Source organism: Misgurnus anguillicaudatus, chromosome 18 (assembly GCF_027580225.2).
Source record: "Misgurnus anguillicaudatus chromosome 18, ASM2758022v2, whole genome shotgun sequence".
In the NCBI taxonomy this organism is placed as follows: Eukaryota; Metazoa; Chordata; class Actinopteri; order Cypriniformes; family Cobitidae; genus Misgurnus; species Misgurnus anguillicaudatus.
In genome coordinates, this window is record NC_073354.2 from 13,737,649 (window position 1) to 13,764,595 (window position 26,947).

At 39.9% G+C, this 26,947-nt stretch overlaps 3 protein-coding genes across 8 annotated transcripts in view; 1 reads left to right on the forward strand and 2 right to left on the reverse strand.

Annotated features, from left to right (window-relative positions):
- Positions 1-172: 172 nt before the first annotated feature.
- LOC129429902 (MARVEL domain-containing protein 3) lies at positions 173-5,477 on the reverse strand. The gene is made up of 4 exons (XM_055186887.2): positions 5,335-5,477; positions 4,295-4,489; positions 3,979-4,088; positions 173-1,098 (listed from the first exon to the last, which is right to left on the reverse strand). The coding sequence occupies exons 2-4, from the start codon at positions 4,420-4,422 to the stop codon at positions 443-445; spliced, it is 894 nt and encodes a 297-aa protein (XP_055042862.2). The 5' UTR covers positions 4,423-4,489; positions 5,335-5,477; the 3' UTR covers positions 173-442.
- Positions 5,478-6,162: 685 nt separating this feature from the next.
- mcm3l (MCM3 minichromosome maintenance deficient 3 (S. cerevisiae), like) lies at positions 6,163-15,504 on the forward strand. Its single transcript, XM_055186875.2, has 18 exons — positions 6,163-6,304; positions 6,459-6,538; positions 6,649-6,761; positions 6,899-7,107; positions 7,674-7,804; positions 10,867-11,105; positions 11,179-11,287; positions 11,381-11,534; positions 11,616-11,747; positions 12,003-12,211; positions 12,321-12,495; positions 13,141-13,267; positions 13,410-13,560; positions 13,816-13,956; positions 14,059-14,150; positions 14,868-14,959; positions 15,025-15,100; positions 15,193-15,504. The coding sequence occupies exons 2-18, from the start codon at positions 6,467-6,469 to the stop codon at positions 15,389-15,391; spliced, it is 2,421 nt and encodes an 806-aa protein (XP_055042850.2). The 5' UTR covers positions 6,163-6,304; positions 6,459-6,466; the 3' UTR covers positions 15,392-15,504.
- mep1ba (meprin A subunit beta a) overlaps positions 15,496-26,947 on the reverse strand; it is a 107,598-nt gene continuing 96,146 nt past the window's right edge. For 3 of the 6 annotated variants that reach the window (XM_073855891.1, XM_073855892.1, XM_073855898.1), the window contains 12 exons: positions 23,582-23,641; positions 23,464-23,507; positions 23,249-23,327; positions 23,029-23,146; positions 20,901-21,079; positions 20,573-20,791; positions 17,914-18,066; positions 17,366-17,581; positions 16,589-17,056; positions 16,317-16,502; positions 15,995-16,219; positions 15,496-15,722 (listed from right to left, as the gene is read on the reverse strand). In XM_073855891.1, coding sequence (XP_073711992.1) covers positions 15,721-15,722; positions 15,995-16,219; positions 16,317-16,502; positions 16,589-17,056; positions 17,366-17,581; positions 17,914-18,066; positions 20,573-20,791; positions 20,901-21,079; positions 23,029-23,146; positions 23,249-23,327; positions 23,464-23,507; positions 23,582-23,641 — 1,949 coding nt within the window. In that variant the 3' untranslated portion in view covers positions 15,496-15,720. Of the gene's footprint in view, positions 15,723-15,994; positions 16,220-16,316; positions 16,503-16,588; positions 17,057-17,365; positions 17,582-17,913; positions 18,067-20,572; positions 20,792-20,900; positions 21,080-23,028; positions 23,147-23,248; positions 23,328-23,463; positions 23,512-23,581; positions 23,642-23,772; positions 23,833-23,939; positions 23,959-24,100; positions 24,180-26,947 lie in introns of all 6 variants that reach the window. The other 3 variants (XM_073855894.1, XM_073855893.1, XM_073855895.1) reach the window with 3 other exon arrangements.

The window sequence follows — 26,947 nt, forward strand, 5'->3', positions numbered from 1 at the left end:
TGTTAACAGATATAATTTGTATTCATAAATGCTGAAATAAATATGAACTAAGATTAATAAATGCTGTAATAGTTCATGTTAGCTAATGCATTAACTGATGTTAACAAAACAACCTTATTGTAAAGTGTTACCAAAACCTTTTTATATTCATACAGTCAAAAAAATTATATGCTTTTATTCATTATTTATTCATATGGCTAAAAGGCAGTTGCTTTTTAAATTCAGAGTTTATCTGAAAACTTATTGAAAAATATATTTTAACAGCAAATTACCCTGAGTGTCTGTTAAAGTCCAAAGCTTACCGCATATGTACAAACAAATTATAAAAGCAAGTTGTTCACAGTCAAAAATATTAAAAAGAATTAAAAACATATTTTTGGATTTTGTTTATGTACATCAAGTCCAGAGGGTTTGGGATATAGTCCACGATTTAGTGTAAAAGCTAGACATAAGTATCAGGATGAAGACGTGAACTCTGGGAATGTTTAGGTTGGTTTCTTTGTTCTGCTTCGTAACGGTCACGCTCCTTACAGTAGCGACCGACATCCCTAATCGTCTGAGCAGTCAGAACGGCCCCAGCGGTGTACAAAATTGCTGTTATGATTCCAAAAAGTGCGACAGCTGCGTCCCCTCCGTTTACGTTACAGTTCATCCAGGTATATCCGTTACGGGCATAAAGCCGCTCACGTTGACGGCAAATGTCGGTTGAGTTTACTGAAATCACAAAATGCAGGTACAGACCTATGGCAACCACGTACCCCACCGCACCGATTATTTGGAACACAAACTGTGCGTTCATCAGCTTTCGTGGAATCCGGTGGTCGGGTTTGCTGCTGGACACGACAAACATGAGTGAAATTAAACCGAGCGTGAGGCTGAAGGCCACGCCCCCATAGACTCCAGGTGCTCTCAATTGTCCATACTGCATGTCAAGATCACGTACTTTCTGAAGCTCAGTCCCTTCAAAAGGAATCATGGCGTCAACGAAGCTCCCGCCACCCATGCCCATCGCAGACATGCCCAACTGTGACACGTGAGCAGCCACTATGCAGATAAGCACCAATGCGTTGGTCATGACAGCGCATATCATCACAATACCTGAAAGAAACACAATTATGCCATCAGTTTTTTCAAGATGCAAAAAAAGATTAACAAAGAAATTAATACAGGTGTTTAACAACATGAGGGTTTAAATTACCAAATTTTCATTTTTGGGTAAACTATCCCTTTACTAACTATTGTCTCGCTTCTTCATGAAAATGGACAATACAAACTTAAATAGTGGTAATTCATGAATGCTTTGGAATATAAACATAAAGTTGATCTCATTTGAAAGAAGATTATTGCTGAATTTGGATAATTAAAACATTGTTTTTTGTCTACTGAAGATTAAGCCCTTTTAAATGTCACCATCCTGTACAGGGCACCTTCAATAATTGTACATCAAGTCATGATAAACTATGTATTATTGGAAAGGTCTAAGCCTCTAGAATAAATATTTTTAAAGTTTTTTATAAAATAAATTACAGTGAGGAAAGTAAGTATTTTAACACCCTGCTATTTGCAAGTTCTCCCACTTAGAAATCATAGAGGGGTCTAAAATTGTCATCGTAGGTGCATGTCCACTGTGAGAGACATAATCTAAAAAAATCCAGAAATCACAATGTATGATTTTTTAAAACTATTTATTTGTATGATACAGCTGCAAATAAGTATTTGAACACATGAGAAAGTCAATGTTAATATTTGGTTCAGTAGGCTTTGTTTGAAATTACAGAGGTCAACATTTCCTGTAGTTTTTCACCAGGTTTGCACACACTGCAGAAGGGATTTTGGCCCACTCCTCCACACAGATCTTCTCTAGATCAGTCTATCGCAGAGAAACACAGAGTTTGAGCTCCCTCCAAAGATTTTTTTATTGGGTTTAGGTCTGGAGACTGGCTGGGCCACGCCAGAACCTTGATATGCTTCTTAAAGAGCCACTCCTTGGTTATCTTGACTGTGTGCTTCGGGTCATTGTCATGTTGGAAGACCCAGCCTTGACCCGTCTCAATGCTTTAACTGAGGGAAGGAGGTTGTTCCCCAAAATCTCGCAATGCATGGCCCTGGTCATCCTCTCCTTAATACAGTGCAGTCGCCCTGTCCCATGTGCAGAAAAACACCACCACAGCATGATGCTACCACCCCCATGCTTCACAGTAGAGATGGTGTTCTTGGGATGGTACTCCTCATTCTTCAACCTTGGAAACGGTGGTCCCAGCTCTTTTCAGGTCATTGACCAGCTCTTCCCGTGTAGTTCTGGGCTGATTTCTCACCTTTCTTAGGATCATTGAGACCCCACGAGGTGAGATCTTGCATGGAGCCCCAGTCCAAGTGAGACTGACAGGTATGTTTAGCTTCTTCCATTTTCTAATGATTGCTTCAACAGTGGATCTTTTTTTCACCAAGCTGCTTGGCAATTTCCCCGTAGCCCTTACCAGCCTTGTGGAAGTATACAATTTTGTCTCTAATGTGATGTCTTTGGAGAGCTCTTTGGTCTTGGCCATGTTAGTAGTTGTATTCTTACTGATTGTATGGGGTGGACAGGTGTCTTTATGTAGCTAATGACCTCAAACAAGTCCATCTAATTTAGGATAATAAATGGAGTGGAGGTGGACATTTTAAAGGCAGACTAACAGGTCTTTGAGGGTCGGAATTCCAGCTGATAGACAGGTGTTCAAATTCTTATTTTCAGCTGTATCATACAAATAAATATTTTTAAAAAATCATACATTTTGATTTCTGGATTTTTTATTAGATTATGTCTCTCACAGTGGACATGCACCTACGATGACAATTTCAGACCCCTCCATGATTTCTAAGTGGGAGAACTTGCAAAATAGCAGGGTGTTCAAATACTTATTTCCCTCAATGTAGGAAAAGTAAGCGATTCATTTCTAAAAAGCGTGTGCCTCATATAGATAATCTTGCTAAATGTCACTGTCCCACCGGCCAGTGGGACACCTACTTTTACTTTAGTGTTTTTGCATGTGAATCCTTATCTAATCATGACAAACTTTATTACAGTCTTAGAGCTTTTCAATGATATAATGTAGTGAGAGTTTTTTGTAATTATTGTTTGCGATTTTAACAGAAAATTTGGATCAGAACTAGTTGAGACTTGTGACTTTTTGTTTTTAACATTTTGGGCATAAAACGTTTTAATTTTTATGTTTTTTTTAAATAAAAATAAATTTACAATACAATACTTTATTGCGTTATTTTTATTTATTAAAATAAATTTAAACTGCTGTAACTATTTTTTCTGTCCAATACACCAAAACATGCCAGAGATTCATTTGAAGGTACACATCAACTTCACACCACACTCAAAAAGGGAGAGTGGTGACAGTTAAGAGTAAGCTGAACACAAAGGAAGATATTTTGAGCAATGTTTGTAACCAATCCGTTTTTGAGCATTCAAGTCTACTTTTGCTGCGTAGGATTTAAGCATGTTACTGAAATTGTTGCACTGAAAGATAAACTGTAATGAAATTTTGTAATTTTATGAAAGAGCTCAAGACATTCAATAACATTGTGTAAATAAACGTTCATTCATCTACTTCCTACCTGTAGGTATCCCGCTAACTTTTTAAAATGATTGACGCCGGATGTATGTTTATTTAAATAGGAATGACAGTGACAATACGGTTCTTCATGAACGATTGGTAGCAACAGGTCGAAAAAAGCTAAACCGGTTAGACGAGCACAGGAGAAAGAGGGAAAAATATTGTGATGCTTGAAGGCGTGTCATAAACTAGAGTGAAACTGCACCAGGTGAGCGAATGTTTGAAAAAAAAACATGATCCAAGAATCAACAACTATGGAGAAACCCTGAAACAATGAATACCTCGACATACTAATACACTTATTCTATCAAGCCTAATGCAAAGATACTTGGCTCTGTTTATTCTTTTCTCAGTGTCAGCGAATGTTTACCTCTCCTGGAGCAGATATTAGAGCATTTTGATTCATCATGTTCCTCTCGAGGAACACTCCTTGCTTGTCTCCGAGAACCTCGTGGATAGTTCGATGACCGGCTGGACGTCCTGGGAAAGAAAACGAAAGCGTTGAATTGGTAGAGCTGTGTGGTCCAGTACTGCGTCTCACATACAGTCTAAAAACGTATAGCATACATATAGGCCCAGGTTTTATCCTAGTTTGAGCCCATCACTTCTTATAAGAATGGTAATGATGTAGGAAATCAAATATTGCTTTCTTTGTCATTTTGGAAATACATTGATTTTTCACGCACCTGTCACTGGCTGACCGTTGGTCATTAGGATTGTCTCGTCGGCTGCGAGGATCTCTCTCTCTTTTCTCACCATTGTCTCCTCCGTTTCTCTCTCTCTGCGCTCGATGGTTTTTGGCTGGCTGGCTCATTGTTTCAATTTTTTTGGGATGTTGCAACCACAGCTGTTTAAAGTTTTAAAATCCAATGCCAGATGTCCTATAGTAAAAACGCAAAATCACTAAATTGCACTGCAATACACACTTATTAAGTTAACAGTTGCTTGACTTATGAGGGAGCATTTAACATGAGCCAGTGATGTGATCATTACCCACATGAAAAAAAAATGTAGTCTGCTTAAGTATTTACTGTAGAAAATTGTAGTATGCTAAAGTCATAACAATACAACACTTGTTAATGTATACAGTGGTATTAACTAGAGTGAAAAGCTGTAGTAAATACTTTAGTATATTTTTATATTTATTATGATAGGATTCAAAAAAGTATGTAGAAATGTTACTTCAGTGTAAATACTGCACATTGCAATATTTTTCCATGTGTATATATTCCCGGTATATTAGAAAACTGCTAATACAAATGGTTACAGTATTCAACCGCTAAAAACATTGTTAACTATGATAAAACTATTCGGAGCCACGTCTAATAAAACACCATATAACTTTCCAGCGTGACAAATACTGTAGTATACTTTAGCATTGTACTAAAGTGTAGCTAAATTCCTAGAAAGTGAACCTTACCATAGCAAAGTATGGCTACTATATATTACTACTATATATTCGATATAGCTAATAATATACTGTATACAGTAACAGTAAGTAATTACTATACTATACTACAGCATATAACTTAATGCAGCTTACTACAGTAAATAGACTACTGCGTTTATTTAGTGGGTTAACAATGGCAAAGTTAGGCGCGCACCTGCGCGTCACAGACAGTATCGATAAACAAGTTTCAGTCTCACTTGAACACCAAACTTTAAAGCATACTAAACAATGTTTATAAACACACCGCTCGAAAACAATACGGCTTAAACAACTTACTCGGTTGAAGTTCGTCGATCACATTTGTTTTTGCATGCGAAATCAAAAATCCACTTTTTCCGCAAACATCTGATTTTGACCGAACCTCGTCTTTCAGATCTCGCGATGTTTACCTGACGCTCGCACCTATAGAATGGGCGGAGCTCAGAAGCAGGTGACAGGCGGAGGCAACCACTGAAACGCAGGAGTTTTCGACTGTGACATCGTGGTAACGCGAGAGCGCGCAGTTTTCGAGTCGTTCTCGCGTTACTTTGATCCTAAATACTCCAAACAGTAAGTTTTTTTAAGTAAACTGTTTTTTTGTGTGCCACAAAACTCTTGTGTTTGCAACAGAAGTTTCTCCATTATGAATTTAAAGTAACATGAGGGAAAGAGTGGCGGTCTGTTGCTACAGGCTCTTGGAATGTGGTACTAAAAATGAAGCAATTTATATGCGCACTATGCAACACTGTGTCAACGTCAACCATTATCTTACACAGCATGAATGATCACAGAATAAGTCATTGTCAGACACTGCGTGGCATCTTTATAGGTTTCTATTGAGTCCCCTTTGTTTTGTAAAAACAGTAAAAAAAAATACATTAATACTGTGGGATGCCTTAATAAAAAAGACATTTCACTCTGCATGAGATCTAGCATTAAAGAGCAGCAATCTTCTGGTGCTCGACTAGAGCACTGCATATTGTCTCCTGCTTTTTTGAGAAAGAAACAGGGTCTAATACAAAATATCTTTATTAACATTCTCATCAGTTTTGTTTATTTAACATCTATGTATAGCTTAAGGCAGGGCTATGGTGTTGTAATTGGTTTTGAATAGGTTAATGAGCTTAATTAACATAATTAATATGCAGGCTTGTGCCCTTAGCTGTTTTCTGAGACAGACGAAGGTGTTTCTTTCTGCAATGTACTAAAAAAATATAGCCAGACTAAATGCAAACAATTCACTTGGGTGCTTTTGCATTTGTCAGGGGTAAGAAATCTCTTTGAAAATGTGAAACGTTACATGTTTGTGTAGTTAGAAATCAACTGTGATTTTCATATCTTGTTAGTTGTGTCATAGAACAAAGAAGGGATTATTGTAATGCCATTATATTTGTCTTATATTCATGGTTTTGTTGATGCAGGTGCATAAATGGAATCTGGCTTTGAGGATCTTGAACTGAGAGAATCTCAGAGAGAGTATCTGGACTTTCTGGATGATGATGTGAATCCTTTTATTAGCTATTTTTTTAAAATGCTTTGCTTTGCTTTTATTTTCTGTTGCTTCGTCTGTCGCATCATGTAAATGTTTGTTTGTCTTTTTGTCATTTACAGCAAGACCAGGGTATCTATCATGAAAAGGTAAGAAGTATGGTGTCTGAGGGTCAGTGTCGCCTCATTGTAAACGTCAATGACCTGCGTCGGAAAAGTGAAAAAAGAGCAAAAGAGTGAGCGTTCGTTTTTATGTGGTTCATTTTTTGATAAAGCCTTAATAAGATTTGCTGGTTTGACCGATTTATTACTCCATAAATTGGTCCTGTCTACTGGCACAATCATCTGATTGGTGGACTGTTTGTTTCAATAGATTACTGAAGAATGCTTTTGTTGAGCTGGTGGCGTTTCAGAGAGCCCTGAAGGATCTTGTGGCTTCAATAGATGCCACTTATGCAAAACAGTTTGAAGAGTTTCATGTTGGTTTTGAGGGAAGCTTCGGGAGCAAACATGTCTCTCCTCGAACTCTAAGTGCACGTTTTCTGGGGAATCTTGTGTGCGTGGAGGGCATTGTGACCAAATGCAAGTGGTTCTTTCTTTAACACATTATCATTAATAATTTTGGCTATAATTATTATGCAACACATTTTAGTTAAACCATTAAAGGGCATATGTTAGGACCATTTTTACAAGATGTAATATAAGTCTCAGGTGTGCCTAATGTGTCTGTGATGTTTCAGATCAAAATACCCAACAGATTATTTATTATAATATGTCCAAAATGTCCTTATTTGGGTGGGAGCAAAAAGCGCTGTTTTCATGCATGAACATATTCATTTTAAATTATCTGGGCTATTAATATTACCCAACACATGTCCAAGGCCCGCGTGAAATTTTTAAGCCCCAAACCCGTTCTGGTCTTGGTCGGACCTCTGGTTTTCGGAAGTAAAATCTAGAGTGTAATTTGAGAAGAACTAAGCAAATCTTTTACCCATGATTTTTTGATACTAGATTTTATATTCCAAATTTCATATCACTGATTTAGGTTTTAGTTATAGAATATATAATGCATTTTGCATGTATTCTACCTCAGCCATGAGTAAAATGTCACAGGCTGTCCTCTAACTTCATTTGTTGTTACTGTATAGGTTCCTTGGTGAGGCCCAAGATTATGCGTAGCGTCCACTATTGTCCAGCCACAAAGAAAACCCTGGAGCGAAAATACACAGATCTCACCTCATTGGATGCTTTTCCTTCCAGTGCCATTTATCCAACCAAAGTAAGTTATATGTTTAGTGGCAACATTGTGTTCTCTGGATTTACATAATTTGTGACCCTGGACGATTTGTTTTATCATCTTTAAGCTGAATAAATGTTTTTTATTGATGTATAGTTTGTTGGATAGGACAATGATTGGCCAAGATACAACTATTTGAAAATCTGGAATCTGAGGGTGCAAAAATCAAAATATTGAGGATATCACCTTGTCCAAAATGAAGTCCTTACTAATGATTATATATGAATATATATGAATATGTATACTTGCGGTAGGAATTTAACAAATCTTAATGGAACATGATCTTTACTGTAATATCCTTATTGATTTTTGGCATAATTTTGATAATGTATTGTTGGCTATTGCTACACATATCTGTGCTATGACTGGATTTGTGGTCCAGGGGGCGTATTGCAGAAACTTTCTATCTTAGGTCTTAACTTAAGATATGATATGTTAAGTTAAGATTTTTCACAAATTCATATTACAGAAGCAAATCTTGGATTGATTTGGGATTCTCATCTTGTCTCACCAGGTCTTGTCTCGTCTCTGGTTAGGAAATCCCAAATCGCTTAATCATGTTCGGCTATCAACTGTCATGTCTGTTACCAAGCAACCAGCAATGCGTGAGCTGCTGCTACAGTAAACAAAATAATTGTCCTTTTAATTTCAATGGGCCAGAAAAATACATTTTATTAAATTCATAGTAATCATAGTCTGTGTTTTTTGTATTAGTGTTTTAGCACATCATCTATCAGTTACCATTCAATTTAAACATTTAGCAAACTTACAAAAATTCAAAAAATTATTCTTCCTAAGTGCTAGGATACTATTGTATATTTCAACATTTGATAGAGACATGACATGAAATAGATGCTGAGTCAAGTGTGTACTGTATTCACTATAATCCCATCAAGTGTTTACGGATAAGATAATTGTTTTTTAATAATGAGGGATGACAGAAATTGAAAGATCGCTCCACTAGTGAGAAACATTGTGATTATGTGAATGTGTGAAGGTCAAAAACATTCAAAAAGTAATCCAAAAACAAACATTGATGTTTTTCATCCTCCACTTTGTTAAAAATGTAATGTCATTCTCCAGCAGCTCTATCATAATGTGATTGTTTCAGCTGGCTCTCATTAAAGTTTTAAGTTTGGACACCTGTGAGGTTACCCTAAAGTTAAGACTGTTTTTAGGATATTTTGTCAAGTTAGGATGCTTCTGTAATACCACTTTCCTATCTGCAGTTAAGATAAGATAATGCATTTAGGAACCTCATTCTGTAATAGCTTTTGTCTTAAATGAGGTCCTAACTGAAATTACCATGATTACCAAACAGTTAAGATAAGATTTTAAAGTTAGGACTTTTCTGTAATACGCCCCCTGGGTCACATTTATTTGTCCTACAGTAGGCTATTATATAACTAAAGGTGCAAAATAATTTTATAATGTACCATTTTTGGTTCATATGAAAAAGTGGTTTTTGATCTTTTGACCTTTTAAAGGGTTCTTTGGAGAACCTCAAAATTGAGAAGAGCACCCTCTCATCAAAACCATTATGTACCTCTAAGGTACCAGCATGTTCCTTAGAGGTACATTTTCTGTACAAAAGTGTACTTTTTGATAAGGTACCGCCCCAGTGACAGCATTTAATACCATGATAGTTCATGATAAAATCTGAAGGATATACACTCACCTAAAGCATTATTAGTTCAATTTCTCATTAATGCAATTATCCATTCAACCAATCACATGGCAGTGGCTTCAATGGATTTAGGGGTGTGGTCCTGGTCTAGACAATCTCCTAAACTCCAAACTTAAATGTCAGAATGGGAAAGAAATGTGATTAAGCAATTTTGAGCGTGGCATGGTTGTTGGTGCCAGACAGGCTGGTCTGAGTATTTCACAATCTGCTCAGTTACTGTGATTTTCACGCACAACCATTTCTAGGGATTACAAAGAACGGTGTGAAAAGGGATAAACATCAAGTAAGCGGCAGTCCTGTGGGCAAAAATGGCTTGTTGATGCTAGAGGTCAGAAGAGAATGGGCCGACTGATTCAAGCTGATAGAAGAGCAACTTTGACTGAAATAACCACTTGTTACAACAGAGGTATGCAGCAAAGCATTTGTGAAGCCACAACACGCACAACCTTGAGGCGGATCGGCTACAACAGCACAAGACCCCACCGGGTACCACTCATCTCCACTACAAATAGGAAAAAGAGGCTACAGTTTGCACGAGCTTACCAAAATTGGACAATTGAAGACTGGAAAAAGGTTGCCTGATCTGATGAGTCTAGATTTCTGTTGAGACATTCAGATGGTAGAGTCAGAATTTGGCGTAAACAGAATGAGAACATGGATCCATCATGCCTTGTTACCACAATGCAGGCTGCTGGTGGTGGTGTAATGGTGTGGGGGATGTTTTCTTAGCACACTTTAGGCCCCTTAGTGCCAATTGGGCATCGTTTAAATGCCACAGCCTACCTGAGCATTGTTTCTGATCATGTCCATCCCTTTGTGACCACCATGTAGCCATCCTCTGATGGCTACTTCCGGCAGGATAATGTCACAAAGCTTGAATCATTTCAAATTGGTTTCTTGAACATGACAATGAGTTCACTGTACTTAAATGGCCCCCACAGTCACCAGATCTCAACCCAATAGAGCATTTTTGGGATGTGGTGGAACGGGAGGTTCATGCCCTGGATGTGCATCCCACAAATCTCTATCAACTGCAAGATGCTATCCTCAATATGGGCCAAAAAAAAGCTTTCAGCACCTTGTTGAATCAATGCCACGTAGAATTAAGGCAGTTCTGAAGGTGAAAGGGGGTCAAACACTTATTATTATGGTGTTTCTAATAATCCTTTAGGTGAACGTAAATGTATATTTTGGCTTGGGGTACCTCACTCCAACCATGAACCTTTTAGGAATAGTCTTTTCTCTCTCCCTAAATCTGATTGGTTAACAGGACTAAGGATGTTGCTCATCACAGACTTTACAACAACAGTTACTTAATAATGCCATAATTACATAAAATATTACGTTTCTGTTTTAGGATGAAGAGAACAATCCACTGGAGACAGAGTTTGGGCTTTGCTGCTATAAAGACCACCAGACGCTCACCATTCAGGAGATGCCGGAAAAAGCACCTGCTGGACAGCTGCCACGTTCGGTCGACATCATCGCAAATGATGACCTCGTGGACAAGGTCAAACCAGGTGACCGTGTGCAGATCGTAGGGATCTACCGTTGCCTGCCTGCAAAACAGGGTGGCTTCACTTCGGGAACCTTCAGGTGTGCATTTGGACCCCTAAATGTTATCCAGATTGAAATTTCCTTTTCTCTGATTGACTTGGATTGCCTGCAGAACGATCCTGTTGGCTAATAATGTGAAGCTTATGAGTAAGGAGATTGTGCCAACATTCTCTGCAGATGATGTTGCCAAGATCAAGAAGTTTTGCAAAACTCATTCTAAAGTAAGTGTTGTGTGTGTTCGTTTATAATATTACGAATGAGTTTAGATTTGGTTTATTTTAAGCTAACTGGGAGTTGATTTTGGAATGTTTTAGAATGTGTTTGAGCAGCTGAGCAACTCTTTGGCTCCCAGCATCCATGGCCATGAGTACATAAAGAAGGCAATTCTGTGTCTACTGTTGGGTGGCAATGAGACCAATTTGGAGAATGGCACGCGCATCCGAGGAGACATTAATATTTTACTAATAGGTTTGTATTTTACTATCGTACAATTTTGTATTCGAAATCATAACTTACTGTGCTGTGTCACTTTATTTTGATTATTTTCAGGTGATCCCTCAGTGGCAAAATCTCAGTTGCTGCGCTATGTTTTGTTCACGGCACCAAGAGCAATTCCCACCACAGGTCGAGGCTCATCTGGAGTGGGTCTGACGGCTGCCGTCACCACTGACCAGGAGACAGGTAACCTATGGACAGTTATACTGCATTTTTTATATTATTGAAGGTTTCTATAGCTGTGGTGTCATTATGATATGAAGAGGTGGATTAAATCAGGAAGAACAACAATGAAGGCCTAGGTGTAAAATACACAGCTTGTCACTGCCTTTAGGGCATTTCGGTTGAATATTTGGCTGCTTGACAGACTTTAAATTGCATAATTTTCTTTGTTTGTAGTGCAATTTATAATATTGTTTCCTCGCTGTTTGGCTAATCCAGGTGAGCGTCGCTTGGAGGCGGGAGCCATGGTGCTTGCTGACAGAGGAGTGGTATGCATTGATGAATTTGATAAGATGTCTGATATGGACCGAACAGCCATCCATGAAGTGATGGAGCAGGGCAGGGTCACAATTTCCAAGGCCTGGATTCAGGCAAGGCTAAACGCTCGATGCAGAGTGTTAGCTGCTTCTAACCCAGTTTATGGACGGGTAAATATTGACTTGGTGCTTGTTTATTGGTCACAATATAAGGTGCAATATCTGAAAGTGATTTGATTTTTATTGAATAAAAATCTTTCTTTCTGTATTTCTCCACCAGTATGACCAGTATAAAACTCCAATGGAGAACATCGGGCTCCAGGATTCCCTGCTCTCCCGTTTTGACCTACTTTTTATTGTTCTGGATCAGATGGATCCAGATAGCGATCGGGAGATCTCGGAGCATGTGCTGCTTATGCACCGGTATAGAGCACCTGGAGAGCCAGAAGGGACAGGTGAGACCGCCATCTGGTGGTCATCCATGTGGTCACAATGTACATGCATGTAGGTCAGTGGGGACTCATTTTCTGCCCCGTTTGCATTTGTGTTTTATATTTATAAAGATAACTGTGCAAATAGTAAATGTATAAATATATTGTCTGTAGTTAAATAATTATCTTTATTTAAATATAAATAAAAATAATTGTGCAGGTAGTAAAATAATACAAATGCAAACGGGGAAGAAAATCTATGAGTGGTCTCGGGTTGCCTTAAAATTCAGTTAATTCAACTTAAAAATATTAGTCATTTTAAAAAAGGTGTGTGAATGTTGTCAACTAATATTTTTAATTTTAATTAACTCAAAATCTGAAGGCAGCCAAGTAACTAAGTTGGACAAGCGTTTTTATTCTTTTACAGTGTAATACACATGGTTTAAAATAAAAATTTTGGGGGGACCTGCACCCCCAACCCCCCCAGATTTACAACAAATACAATTATTTAAAGTATATCTTATATACTACTTATAATACACATGGCTTAAAATTATGATGTTTGGGGGACAACCCTCAAATGAGTGGACCTGTCCCCCAACCCCACTAGAATTTCTGCCTATATTCAGCGCTCTTCAGTTGTCTGATGCTATTGTTCTGTACCAACAGCGATGCCATTGGGAAGTACAGTGGATGTGTTTGCCACAGAGGATCCAAACATCACAGAGGCAGCTGAACAGGAACTACAGATCTATGAGAAGAAAGACAATGTCCTCCATGGCCACAGGAAGAAAAAGTATGTTTTTTTTAAATTCAGCACTTTTTTATTTCTCTTCACAAAGGTGATATAATTTGTCTGCAGCGATTCAAAACCTTGGGCACCATGATGAAGGCTAAAAAGTTTAAACGTAGAAATGCTTATTTGTGTCATCTTAAAGGGAGAAGGTAGTCACCATGGAGTTCATCAGGAAGTACATCCATGTTGCTAAGCTGGTGAAGCCGGTTTTGACCCAAGAGGCATCGGACTACATAGCAGAGGAGTATTCCAGACTCAGAAGCCATGACCAAGTCAACAGCGATTCAGCCAGGGTCTATAAAGCTCAGATCAATCTTTTCACTGCTTTAGATGGCATCATTCGGATGATTGCAAACGTTTTTTGTCCATCTACCATTGGTTGTATAAGAGTTCTTGCTGTTGGTTGTGTTTAATGTTTTAATAAGGAATGCAGGATAAACCGGTGGAACAGCATTTTAAAATTAAATTGCACATTTTCTTTAAAATCATTTAAAATTTCACTTTTAGAATTGCTTTGTTTGGTGTAAGTGGACTGTGTGTAACTACAGACGATGCCTGTGACCGCTCGAGCTCTGGAGACCATGATCCGATTGGCTACGGCTCACGCCAAAGCCCGGATGAGTAAAACAACTGACCTGGGAGATGCAGAAGCCGCACTGGAACTCATGCAGTTTGCTTATTTCAAAAAGGTAACTGGTGAAATTTTGCATTCAGAACTAGTCTTGCATAACCTATCCTACAATGCAAATTCAGTTCTTTATCTATGAGATGTATCTAATTTTGTTTTGTAGATTCTTGAAAAGGATAAGAAGAGGAAAGTTCCTGAGGACTCAGAAATGGATGTTACTCAAAGCCAGGAGACTGAAAGTCAAAGAAATGTTCGGTCAGTCAGATGTAGGCTGCTGTTAAGGGGATCGCACACCGGCCGCCCTGCTCAGTGCCGCGTTGTTCTAAAAAAAATCGAACACATTGTTTTCTATGAGTATACGCACACCGGCGCCGCCAGGTGGCGCCTGTCCGCGCTGCCCAGTTGTGACTCAGGAAATTGCTCAAATCCCTGTCGCGCCACACAGCGCCACTAACATAGTTACACATTAAATAACATCATATTTGTCCCAAATCATAAATGATTAACATTGGCTGCTCACGTATATTTTGCATTTTGCAGTAGACGCTATCTGACGAAGCTCGCGGTATTTAATGTACACTTCCGGTTTACAATACCTCCGAGTTGTCCTAGACGCGACGCGGTGCGACGCTGAGCTGCGCGGCCGGTGTGCGATCCCCTTTATAATAAATCATGAGGCTTGTGTGGGACGTTTAATGAACATTATGAACACATTTCTACCCTTACATATATTCATACACTGTAAAAATTCTCAACTTGAATTTTCACAATTTCAATTTAATGTTTTTACTAGTAAGGAGTTGCTAAGAATTCCACCTTAAGTTATTTCAACTTTATATTTTATAATTTATAGTTGAAATTTTTATTTAAATTCAAGTTGATAACCTAAAGTTTTAAGTGCACAAGGAATATTTACAGTGAGTATTTTAGAGTATTTAAAGTAATGGGTGTTGATTTGGTTTTGGTTTCCAGGAAGCGCTCTCGCATCTCTAAAGATGATGATGTGGAAATGACCCAAGATGCAGAGGACTCAGATCCTTATGACTTCACAGATGATGAAAATAGTAGGTAGTCACTCTTATATTCATTTTAACTGTTTCAGTTTAAACTTCAATCGTGTATTTGGCAGCTCAGACCAGTCAGAAGAGCAGGCCAGCATCTCAAAGGACCAGTCAGAGAAAGAAAGGTGACATCAGCTCGGACAGGTATATCAAATCTCTTTAACCTCAGCTAATAATATCAGTTTATCTACAGCAATGGCACAAAGTTTAACAAATTCTCTATTCTTTATTTGTAGAATGAAAGTCTTTAAGACTGCTCTACTGAAGGCATTTAAGGTCACCAGGTCTCAATCTGTGGCAGTGCCTGAGCTTCTGGCTCACATTAATAAAGGCCAGGATGAGGAGTTTGACCAGAATGAGGTTAATCTATTGCTTGAACGCATGCAGGATGACAACCAGGTCATGGTATCGGAGAACGTGGTGTTTCTCATCTGAGGGAGGAGCGAATGTCAACACGGTGTAACAAAGTTGCAAAACACGGATCACATTACTTTTGATATTACAGCACTTATTTATTACAAATGACCAATAAACTGTGCTAGCATCAATGGCTGAGTTTATTTTTTTTAAGGCAAAATTGAAAGGCATTTTATTTTTGTAAATTTGTGTTTGATTTATTTTCTTAGCCCATCACTATAGCAGGTTTTAGTACAATTTATTTGCATTTATTTACATTTGTTACACTTAATTGACATCATTGGTATTTAGGATGTATTCTGCATTGAGTTTGGTGTTTAGTCTACATTCTTTTGAATAAGTATTTATCCTGTAAAAGAAATAAAATTGGGTTAAATGCATGTTATAGTGCTGGGCAAAGATTAATCGCATATAATGCGTGTATACTGCGTGTAAAAATACACATGTATACATTTTAGAACATTCACACACACATATTTTATATATATATATATGTGTGTGTGTGTGTGTGTGTGTGTGTGTGTGTGTGTGTGTGAAAATCACTTATTTTGTATGTCACTTCTCATAATTTTGATAGGACAATATCAAAACACTCATTGTAAATGACATCTAAATACTCACAACCATCTGTCCTCTCCAGTTCAATCTCTCCATCTTTTTCCATCTGTCTTCTTTTTCGGACTCCCCACACGTAGTACGACATGCTCACGGCGACACCCAAGAATGCGACCGCTGCCACAAAGACACTTATTGCCACCGTTACCGTGGCACTGCCAGTGGAGGCAGTTGTAGAGTCATCAACACCTGATCTCAGATCTGCTTTCCAAGTCTCCAAAAGTCCGGCATCTATTGAAAACCAATATCAACGACAATTCACCTACAGTACTGGGTTGTACTGTAGGTATAACCAACTGTGAGATGTACAAAATATATTAAAGCAAACCTTTAAGAGAGAGGAGAAAGATTACATCATCTCCTTTAATAAAGGTTTGACTCTTCATGTGCTCATGTGAGATGAAACTATTGGTGCCCAAACCTGGCCCTCGGTAGTATGAGTTGCCATCTTCGTCAGTGACCAGACTTCCCACTTTTCGTGGGTTATCCCAGAAATACTTCACGTTACCCATGGCTGCACAAATAGAAGAGAAGAAACTGTTTGAAAGCCAAGAGATGACAACAAAGGCACCTTTTTTAGTCACAAAAATTTAATCTTACAATCAGTGGAGGTCTTGGTTGGATCTGTAGTGATCATCCTGAGGTTATTCATGCGTTTTTGAATGTCCGAATTCTGCTCCATCATCTCCATTGAAGCTTGTCGCCATGGACATGGCCATTGGAGATAGTCATCATGTGGTCCCGAGGTCAAGTGGAAGTACATCGCCATTCTATCTGGACTATCGGTCCTGCCATTAATGTACAAACTAACCTGGAACGAGTAACCTTCCCTGGACAGGATGGGTGGGCTAAAAATTCCAGAACCGACAGGGGTTGAAGCAAGAAGGTTGGTAAAGTTACGAATACGCCAAATGTGGTGAGGACACTGTGTCTCCGAGAGGTTGATGTCATCCAGAGACAGACCCCCTTTTGATGCATTACGTCCTTTAACCCCCTCAAACACCACTCTGAATTTATGAGAGACATTTAGGGTCACATTGTACAGCTCCCAGGAATGTTGAAGTCCACCTGAATAGTACAAAATTATGCATTACCCATAATGCACATACGTAGGTTAAATATTTTGTTGTTTGTGAAAATTGTGGGTAAAGTTAGAAGATTTAGGACTTCAAAGTTTGATTTCACTCATTGATCTCAATCTTTGTGATGGACTTAGTCAGACAATATTTAAGATATTGAGGTTATATTTTGACAGAATGTTCTTTACTTTGTGTTCTAGAAATTGCATAAATTACTTGAGATGGGTTTTCACTGATAGGGTCACATATATTCATAAACTGTAAACAATTATGATTGTGGTGTATTTAAGATTATTACCACTAATCTCTTGAATAAATCTCAGGGCTCCTTTGGGGTTATCATCTGTATATTCTCGCACCCAGATGTTTAGGTGGTCATCAGCGGCCCCGCTGTTGTAATGATAAAACTGCAGGCATTGGAAGCCTCTTTTGGGGTAAAAGAAACGACTCTCCAGGTAAGCCTTGTCTCCATAGTTACCTGTGATTGTGCTGAAATGCACGAAGAACCCAACACCTATGGGAATATTAACTTTATTACATAGGGGAGTCATATAAAGATCATTTGGAGTCTTATTGCATGTTGTAAAGGGCAAAGGAAATAGTTTCATTATAGCATACATGAATCAATAAACAGTTTTTATCATACAGACAAAAGTGCCAGCATAACAACATCATAAAAACACACCATTGGAACTCTGAAGCCAAGCAGTTTGTAATGCAAAAAGTTATGATAGGAGTTATCAGTGCAGAGTTATGAATTCAGCATTTTGTTGTGTTATTGTAAACAGGAAGAATCTAGGATTTTAATTCTTATTGGACATTTTCAAAAGAGGGGTTCGTTTATACCTTGACATTGGCCCAGATTGGAGAAGTCTGTCTTCGGACCGCCCTCTGCTGTGTGTACTCGAGCCCATCTGGCATTCCCACCCTCACCTTGGATCATACCACAGATGTTCGGCTGTTCGAAATGACAAGAGTCCAGAAAAGTTGAGGATGCACCTGGAAAAAAAGAGTTTTCTTATGAAACTAGACTTTATCTTATCAAACAGACTAGTGTCAATATAATTAATAAATATTAATGGAGGATTTTTAAATCACAGCTCTTTCTAGTCGCATGTTGTTACTATCACCCACCCTACTAAAATCCATTTTCTAGTTATCTATCACCCCCCAGGTCAACTTGGACACTTCTTGGAGGAGTTGGATGTACTTCTGTCTTTATTCCCAGAGGATGGTACTCTTTTAGTAGTACTTGGTGACTTCAACATCCACCTTGAGAAACAACACCCTGACTGCATCGTTTGACCTCAAGTGACTCCTAAGTTAGATCTTATCTACACATGCTGCTGTTCCACTTTCCACACCCAGGTCACCCCACTATACACATCTGATCACTTCCTCCTCACTCTTGAGCTCGACTTAATTCCCCCAGTCACTGCACACGATCCCCAATGGTCACGCTCCGTCGCAACCTGCACACGCTCTCTCCCTCCCGCTTATCCTCTGTGGTCTCTTCCACGCTCCCCCCTCTCAACCAACTCTCTCTGTTAAATACTACCAACACTGACACACCACTCTTACATCCTGCTTAGACAGTTTATGCCCTCTGACATCTGGACCGGCCCCAGCCACACCATCTGCCCCCATTGGCTATTTGAGGTTCTCTGTGAGCATCGCTCCAGACTTAGGGTTGCAGAGAGGAAGTGGTGCACAGAAGTCTCCTCTGCTAAGACCCTATACTATCACTCTAAAATCAACAGCTCACCTGACTCTCGCTCTCTTTAAGACCTCTACTCTTCTTTGTCCCCCTGCCCCCACCTTCATCCGACTTAACGGCTGATGATTTTGCTTCCTTCTTTGTAAAGAAAATGAATACTATCAGCAGTCAGTTCTCCGAGCCACCGCTTCTTGTGCATGCTCAAACCTCTGAGACATGCTCGCTCCCCTCCTTCTCTCCACTATCTGAAGCAGACGTTTCCAACCATCCGACTACCTGCCCGCTAGAATTCCGCTCTCACCCACATTATCAATTCATCTCTTTCTACTGGTTCCTTCCCTGCAGCATTTAAAGAGGCCCGGATAACCCCGCTGCTGAAGAAACCCACACTTGATCCTGCTATGCTAGAGAACTGCAGACCTGTTTCTCTTCTTCCCTTCATTGCCAAGACTCTTGAACGCGTGGTGTTTGACCAGCCCTCCTCTTTTTTTTTTACACAAAATAACCTCCTGGATAGCAATCAGTCTGGTTTTAAAAGCGGTCACTCCACTGAGAATGCACTGCTCTCAGTCATTGAAGCCCTAAGACAGTCAAGGGCAGCTTTCAAATCATGTGTACTGATCTTACTGGATCTCTACGCCGCTTTTGACACTGTAAACAACCACATCCTCCTGTCGACTCTCATGGCCATGGGTGTCTCTGACACAGCGCTTCTATGGTTCAAGTCGTACCTCTCAGGTAGGTCATTCAGGGTATCATGGAGAGGTGACGTCTCTGAACCCCAACGTCTCGAGACCAGGGTTCCTCAAACCTTGTGCTTGGACCACTGCTTTTTTCGATATACATGACATTCCTGGGTTCTGTCATTTGAAAACATGGCTTTTCCAACTACTGCTATGCAGATGACACTCAACTTTACTTGTCGTTCCACCCTGATGACCCCATGGTTTCTGCCCACATCTCAGCATGCCTGAGGGACATCTCACTCTGGAGGAAGAATCACCATCTCTAGCATAACCTTGCACAGACAAAACTGCTGGTCATATCATCTGAACCAAAGATTCATCACAACCTTTCCATTCAGCTAGGTTCCTCTACCATCACGCCATCCAGGACAGCCAGAAACCTGGGAGTGGTCATTGATGATCAGCTTAGCTTCATGGCCCATGTTGCCAGCACCGCCCACTCTCTTTGTCAAGTTACACTGGTTCCATATAGCAGCCCGCATGAAATTTACAGCTCTCCTCCTGGCCTTTAAAACCACCACTGGGTCAGCACCCCCTTAACTTTCCTTGCTTATACAGCCCTATGTACTCTCTCGATCCCTGTGCTCTGTCACCGTGTGGCCTGTGGTTCCATCTCAAAAAGGGCAAAAAAAAATCATTATCGCGTACCTTCTCTGGAGCTCTTCCACATCTGTGGAATAATCTGCTGGTAGCAACACAATCTGCTGACTCTCTAGCTGTCTTTAAAAATCGGTTAAAAACCCATCTCTTTCCGTCATTACCTCACCTCCTAATATAAGACTTACTATCTTTTCCTTTTATTCTCGATCTCTCTCTATACATTCTTACAAAAAAAAATAACCCATGGATATGTATACTGTGTTGGACTTGATGAGACTATTTCCAGTGCACTTATGTATTGCTGTTCGTGTGTTGCTATAATTGCTTCTATTGTTTACCTTATTTGTAAGTTGCTTTGGACAAAAACGTCTGCTAAATGACTAAATGTAAATGTAGGTCAGCATCAAGTAGTCGTCTGCAGAAACTGGAGTCATAAACTTACTGCAGTCATACATCCTGTTGAGCTTGAGCAGGTCGTTGTCACTGAACTCCATGCGCTGGCCGATCACATCTAGAAACTCTGGGATCTTGGTTATAATAGTTGGCTCTCTGTTTTTGTTGAAGGATGTCTTACTGTAGTGCATGACAGAACTGTAGTCGTACGGGACACCAAGATCGGTTGACATGGTCTCATCATATAAATTAAAGTTGTGCTCTTTGCCTACATAATAAACAGACAATACATTTTGTATTGGAAAACATAATTTATGAAAAAAGGTTTAAAGAGTTTAGCTAGATAAACAAATTTATGGGATAAATAAAAACGCAACCTTCTTCAATCTGATCCCAGACTATGATAACATAATCATCTCTGTCATATCTGGATTGCTCATGCCAGAAACCCAAAGCATGTAGAACTTCATGCTCTACTGTTCCCAAACGATCACAGTTTGAACCAATCGACAGATCCTGTTTCCCAACGTGCCGATTTCCCACCGAAGAATAACACCTAATGGAATAGAAAAACATCCTGGATGTCAGTTTAAAAAAAAAACACCTTTGCAAAGGACTTGGCTACATACACAGTAAAATTATATCCTATTAACATATATTTTATGTTACTTTAACTTAATAAATTAAGTTAAACAATTTCAACTTTTTTAAGTTATGTTAACTTATCTCATGTCAAAACTTACGGTAGGTTGAATTGACTTGCACAATTATGTTGTTTAAACTTGCGTTTAAATTAGAGATCCACTGATTCAAAACGTCTTTGCCAATAGTTTATTATTTAGAATGACATCTCAATTCTGTTGTCATTGTCCAGCAACCAATAGCCATAATTTTACCATCGCGTTTAACTATATAGCCCCGATACAGTCTGGATAAGAGGAACCCACTTCTAGCCAAAATAAACTTGAATTTGGTTGCATGCCATTTTTGCCAAAATAACTTAAAAATATATATTTGATTGCCAAGATATAATCTGCTCTGATAATCAGCTGTTTTTAAACAATCGTCCGAAAAACGGTTTTATCTGTCGATACAGATAATAGGACGATACATTGGAGCTTCTCTAAATTAAATGTAAGTTACTACTCCATGTGGCAGTATTTCACCAGTAACAAGTAAATAAAAACGAAGTCCTTTTTAAGTAGTTTATTTATATAACAAGCAAAATAAACAACACGTAGATTACCTAGGGAACCAAAACATTTGTTATTTTCGACGAGGTATTTGTTCAAGAGTTCAGTTTAGCAACAAGTCAGAGCATTAAAAAGTAAAGTTCGGATATGAACTGCACGTGCGTCCAATGAAACCGTCTATAAAATGTTGATAGATGGGAATAACGACGTTATAAGTAATTGGCGTTAGTAACTGCGTTATTTTTTTCAGTAACGAGTAATCAAATAAATTACTGTTTCCCCCGTTATAACGCCGTTATCGTTACTGACATTAAAATGCTGCGCGTTACTAAAATTGATCTCACTCTAGTGATTTTTCACCCGCGTATGCTCGCTCTCTCAGCCAGACACTGTTTTTCTCTTGTGTGTGTGTTGGGAGAAACATAACTGATGCTGATTGGTGTGTGTGTGTGTGTGTTAGAGGGGGTGGGAGAACCACATAGCTGATGCTGATTGGCTTAATTTCCATAGTTAGCCAACCAGAGGCAGAGTTCACAAACAGACACGCAGTGTCATGCACACTCGCACAGGCCGAGTCTGAGCGAGCAGTGTAAAGAAGTCTGAGCAACTTTGTCACTTTGTCGCTAGATTTAGCAACTTTCTATCACTTTAGCGACTTTACAGGACAAATCTAGCGATCTTTTCTGGCGTGGTTGGAGACATTTGTAGACTGACATGAAAATACGCGTCGCTTTCTCTTCTCAACGAGCAGCGGTGCTGCTGCTGCTGTGCCCCATCTGAAAGCACTGACATGCAGCCCGGTCATCGCGCATCAATCACTCCGAAAACACCAGCGACAGGGCAATGGCAACAACAAGCTCAAAGGTAGCGGTCGCAAACACAAAGTATAAAGCACTACTTTTCCATTGTTGAGGTGAAAGGCAATAATGTTTATTTAATAATGTGCAACTTATGCCCATGAAGACAAAGTCTCTCCATGTTTGTGGCAAGTAATTTTGATCTAATAAAGCACCTCAAATCGTCACATGCTGCCAAAAAAATTTTGATTTCTCTTTAGTATCCATTTTAGTCATTTAACATATTTAATTTTGTAAGGGGCATTCAAGTTATTTAAAATATTATAATTTTTTAAGTAACGCAGTAATTACTTTTCCTGGTAATTAATTACTTTTATAATAATGTAACGCAGTTACTAACTCGGTTACTATTTGTGAGAAGTAATAAGTAACTATAACTAATTACTTTTTTAAAGTAATGTTCCCAACACTGATAAGTAATGTTTTCAATGTGTTTTGGGTGTCCGTTTTCTCACCCGCTGCCTTTAAAAACAAAAATGTAGTTTGGTTCTCCACTCCAGGGCTTGAAGTCAATGCATGTCTTGAGTCTGAATCGTTCAAACGCTTCTAGTATCACACCTTTGGCATTCATTTCTGTTCAGGTTTGCAAAAATACACAGGTTGAGCAAAAGATGTTTATTCTAAATATATATTTTAGTTAAATTAAATTGAATCTGTTTTCAAGGTTTTACCCACCAAGACTGTTATCCAAGACGTATGGCACAGTGGTAGGCCAGCGATAATTTTGATTCAAAATTCCATTTCTTCCCTTAGCCTGCAAACCACAAACACAACAGAACAACACTTTCACATATAGGCCAACAATATTCAAATATTTTCTATTATTGTGATTAATATGATCATATGAATTCAACTACATGCTGAAAATACTGTTTAAGTGAAGTACTGACCTCATCAATGACTATATCTCCCTCAAGCAAGTTAAGTCCTGCCTCTGTAGATGACACCAATGATTTAGTAATAGTGATTTAACAATGCTGTAGATTTATCACTAATGTTTGCACAAACCTTCATTTATGTCAAATATGTCCTGGTCTTTTCCATTATCTACATCAATTTCAGTATCACCTGCAAATAAGATCAAAATGTAGAGAATAAAATATAAAATCCTCAAGCAATTAAGCCCTGCATCTGTGGATTACAACAATGGTTTACTTTAGTTATAATCCTGTCGATTTAACACAAATGTTTGCACAAACCTTCATTTATCTCAAATATTTCCTGGTCTTTCCCATTATCTAAATCAATTTCAGTATCACCTGCAATAAAGATCAGAATGTAGAGAATACAATATAAAATCCTTCTTTGAAATAATTTCTGATCATTGTGCAGATGTTTAATTTAAATAAATGTATCTAAGGTTTACCTGTGAGAAAGGATGTTGGCTTTAAAAATAAAACATTAAAAACATATAAATATACACAACTATAATGTCAATTTATTGTTAAGTATATTTTTACCGAGAAACAAGACAAAACTACTGACACAGAAAATCAGGGAGTACAAGAAACTTCTTACAGAACTCACCAAACACAAGCTTGCAGTACATAAACACAGAAAGAGAAAAGTCTGAAGAGAGGCCATGTCACCATTAGTCTCTGCTCACCTTAACACCAATTTATAGAACAGAATAGGTTAGTTTGCACGGATATGAGCCATACTGATGGTCAGTATGATAATAACTGTCAAGTTGAAACTGCTTGTTAATAATAACTTAACAAATAGTAAAAAGACAGTTTGGCTAAAAATTATTTGCATTATTTACACTATTGAATACATATATACTGATGCGATCTAACTCTGCCACTGACTGTAGTAAGTGACTTTAGCTTTCAGCCAGGAGAAGATATCATCAGGTGGAGTCCAACTTTCACAGGGTGTTTCGACCCTGAACCACAACACCCTCCAGTTGGCGGGTCTGCAGGGGTGGCCAGTCACTGCCCATCTCCTCCTGGCCCCCAGCTCAGCTCCTCCCTCCTACTCCAGAGCCAGCACGATGCTCTTTCTGCTGCCTCACCCAACCTACGGACAGCTGCCTTCCTCTCCCTTCCTGCTATGCCCAGAGCTGTGAGCGTCTTCCACACAGACTGTGCCGGGAAACCCCTAAACCCGACCTCAACCGGGAATAGCCAGGTCTGCCACCCTTTGGCCCTGCACTGCTCAACAAGGTCCTGATACTTGGTGGCTTTCCGCTCATAGGCCTCGTCGCACTCGTCTTCCCATGGGACCGTCAGTTCAATCATAATTAACTTCCTTGCCTCTTCAGACCATAGGACCATGTCCGGCCTCAGCGGTGTTTGCACAACCTGGGGGAAGACTAGTCTCCTTCCCAGGTCCACCCTCATCTCCCAGGATTGTGCTGCTTGCAAGAGGCTCTTTTTAGTCTTCTTGGGTGCTGATGGTTTCTCCCCTTCCCTGATGAACTGAATGGATCTCGCCGGCCTTGTACTGGGCTGGCACTTTTTCTGCCTCTCCCGCTCCAAGGGTGCGTTCCACTCCAGTTTTAGACACACACTCGCAAACTTCCCTAAGCACTTCCCCTCGGGGGAATCCCTGTCGCCATTTTGAAGTGCGTTCCACTTCGTCAAGTGGACGAGGGAAGTTTGTATGGACAGACCCTCGCTCCCTCGATTTTGACCTGCTTCATATGTACACTCCATGCAGCTTCATATCCCACAATGCAACACGATTGTGACGTCACTTCAGCAACTCGCGCTTTGCACATGGAGGGGGCGGTCTCCACTTTCCATGTGATCAAGGGCTTAGGTCGATCCATTTGAACCCACTTCAAGTGTTCTAGCAGTAATGGGCGAGGGAAGTTCTTAAAAAAACGAACTGGAACGCAGGGCAAGATCTCAGCCAGTGCACTAAGAACCTTGTCATGGCACCACCTGTATCTTCCTTGGCTAAGAGCTGTCTTGCATCCTGCCAGTATGTGCACCATTGTTCCACTCCCTCTGCATAACCTACACAATGGGTCCTCCCTCATTCCCCATCTGTGGAGGTTTGTTGGTGATGGGAGAGTGTCATACATTGAACGGAGCAGAAAAGAAATGCGAAAGGGCTCCAGTCTCCAGATCTTAGGCCACGTGACCTTTCGCTTTGGCAGGTCCCACTTTGTCCAGGCACCTTGCGCTCCAAGCTCGACGGCCCTAGACCTGCGCTTTTCTTCCTCCAGATATCGGACCTCGGCTTGGATCATGTCCCTCCTCTGCCTTGGGTCTGCTTTTCCCCACTGCTGGAAGTGGGTGGATCCGAGAAATTGCCTCCCTATGCATGGGTTCCCGATGATGTCCTTCAGCTTCAATGCACTCTCAGCTTGCGCCACTGATGTGTCAGCTGCCCATTTCCGTCCTGATCTCGTAGTGACGCCTGCTCTTCTGACTTTTTCATCAGTGGAGTCTTGGTACATTATCACAACCCGACACTTTGCCACCTTGAACTCTTCAACCACTGATGATAGGGGTAGTTGTACCTGTCCAGACCTGGTGTATAGCCCTACTGACGTGAAGCTTGGTGGGACGCCGAGCCACTTGCGAAGGTGTTTGTTCACTCGCCTCTCGACTCCTTCCCCTGCTGTCATGGGTACTTCATAAATTGTCAGTAGCCACATGAGTCATGGTAATAGACCATGCTGGAAAAGCCAAGTCTTGAACTTTCCTGGTAGTCCTGACCCCTCGATCTTCCTCAGCCATGCATCTGCCTGTATCCCTGTCTTGGAAACGTTGCATCTGTTGGTCAGGGATGCGTCATACCATTTCCCTAGGCACTTAATTGGGTTTTCCTCAATTGATGTTATCGTCTCCCCCTGTACTCGCAACTGGAACTTGCTGGTCACTTTCCCACTTCTGATCACCATGCTTCTTGATTTCCTTGGCTTGAACTTCATCCGGGCCCATGTTGCCACGTTATCAAGAACCTTCAGAATCCATCTTGCTTGTACATGGGTTGAAGTTGTTATAGTAAGGTCATCCATAAAGCCTCTTATTGGAGGTTGGCGGGTGCCAGACTCCATTAGTGGCCCTCTGGATTCCTTTCCTGCAGCTGTTATGAGCAGGTTCATTCCCATGACAAGATGGGGGAGATGGTGCAGCCTGTCACAATTCCCTTTTCAAGGTCCTGCACTGAGTTGTGAAGTGGGCAGTTTTAAACCTTAGTTTGAATCCTCCGAAGTAGCTGGTAATCATACCCCTAGTGTGGTGGGGGATATGGTAGTGTACCATAGCTGTGTTAATGAGGCCATGTGGGATTGAACCGTATGCGTTAGCCAAGTCAAGCCAGACAACCGTTAGGTTTCCTTTGCTATCCTTGGCCTCCCGGATCAGCTGGTTGAAGATACCTGTACGTTCCAAGCACCCGGAGAAACCTGGAATA

What these genes read in the sequence shown, in the direction of transcription:
- LOC129429902 (XM_055186887.2), bottom strand. Translation starts at nt 4,422, where the DNA reads ATGAGCCAGCCAGCCAAAAACCATCGAGCGCAGAGAGAGAGAAACGGA. An exon ending in CAACGGTCAGCCAGTGACAG is followed by an intron (nt 4,089 to 4,294) that starts GTGCGTGAAAAA and finishes TTTCTTTCCCAG; the next exon opens with GACGTCCAGCCGGTCATCGA. An exon ending in TAATATCTGCTCCAGGAGAG is followed by an intron (nt 1,099 to 3,978) that starts GTAAACATTCGC and finishes TGTTTCTTTCAG; the next exon opens with GTATTGTGATGATATGCGCT.
- mcm3l (XM_055186875.2), top strand. Translation starts at nt 6,467, where the DNA reads ATGGAATCTGGCTTTGAGGATCTTGAACTGAGAGAATCTCAGAGAGAG. An exon ending in TGGAGAGCCAGAAGGGACAG is followed by an intron (nt 12,496 to 13,140) that starts GTGAGACCGCCA and finishes CTGTACCAACAG; the next exon opens with CGATGCCATTGGGAAGTACA. An exon ending in AGTTTGCTTATTTCAAAAAG is followed by an intron (nt 13,957 to 14,058) that starts GTAACTGGTGAA and finishes TTTGTTTTGTAG; the next exon opens with ATTCTTGAAAAGGATAAGAA.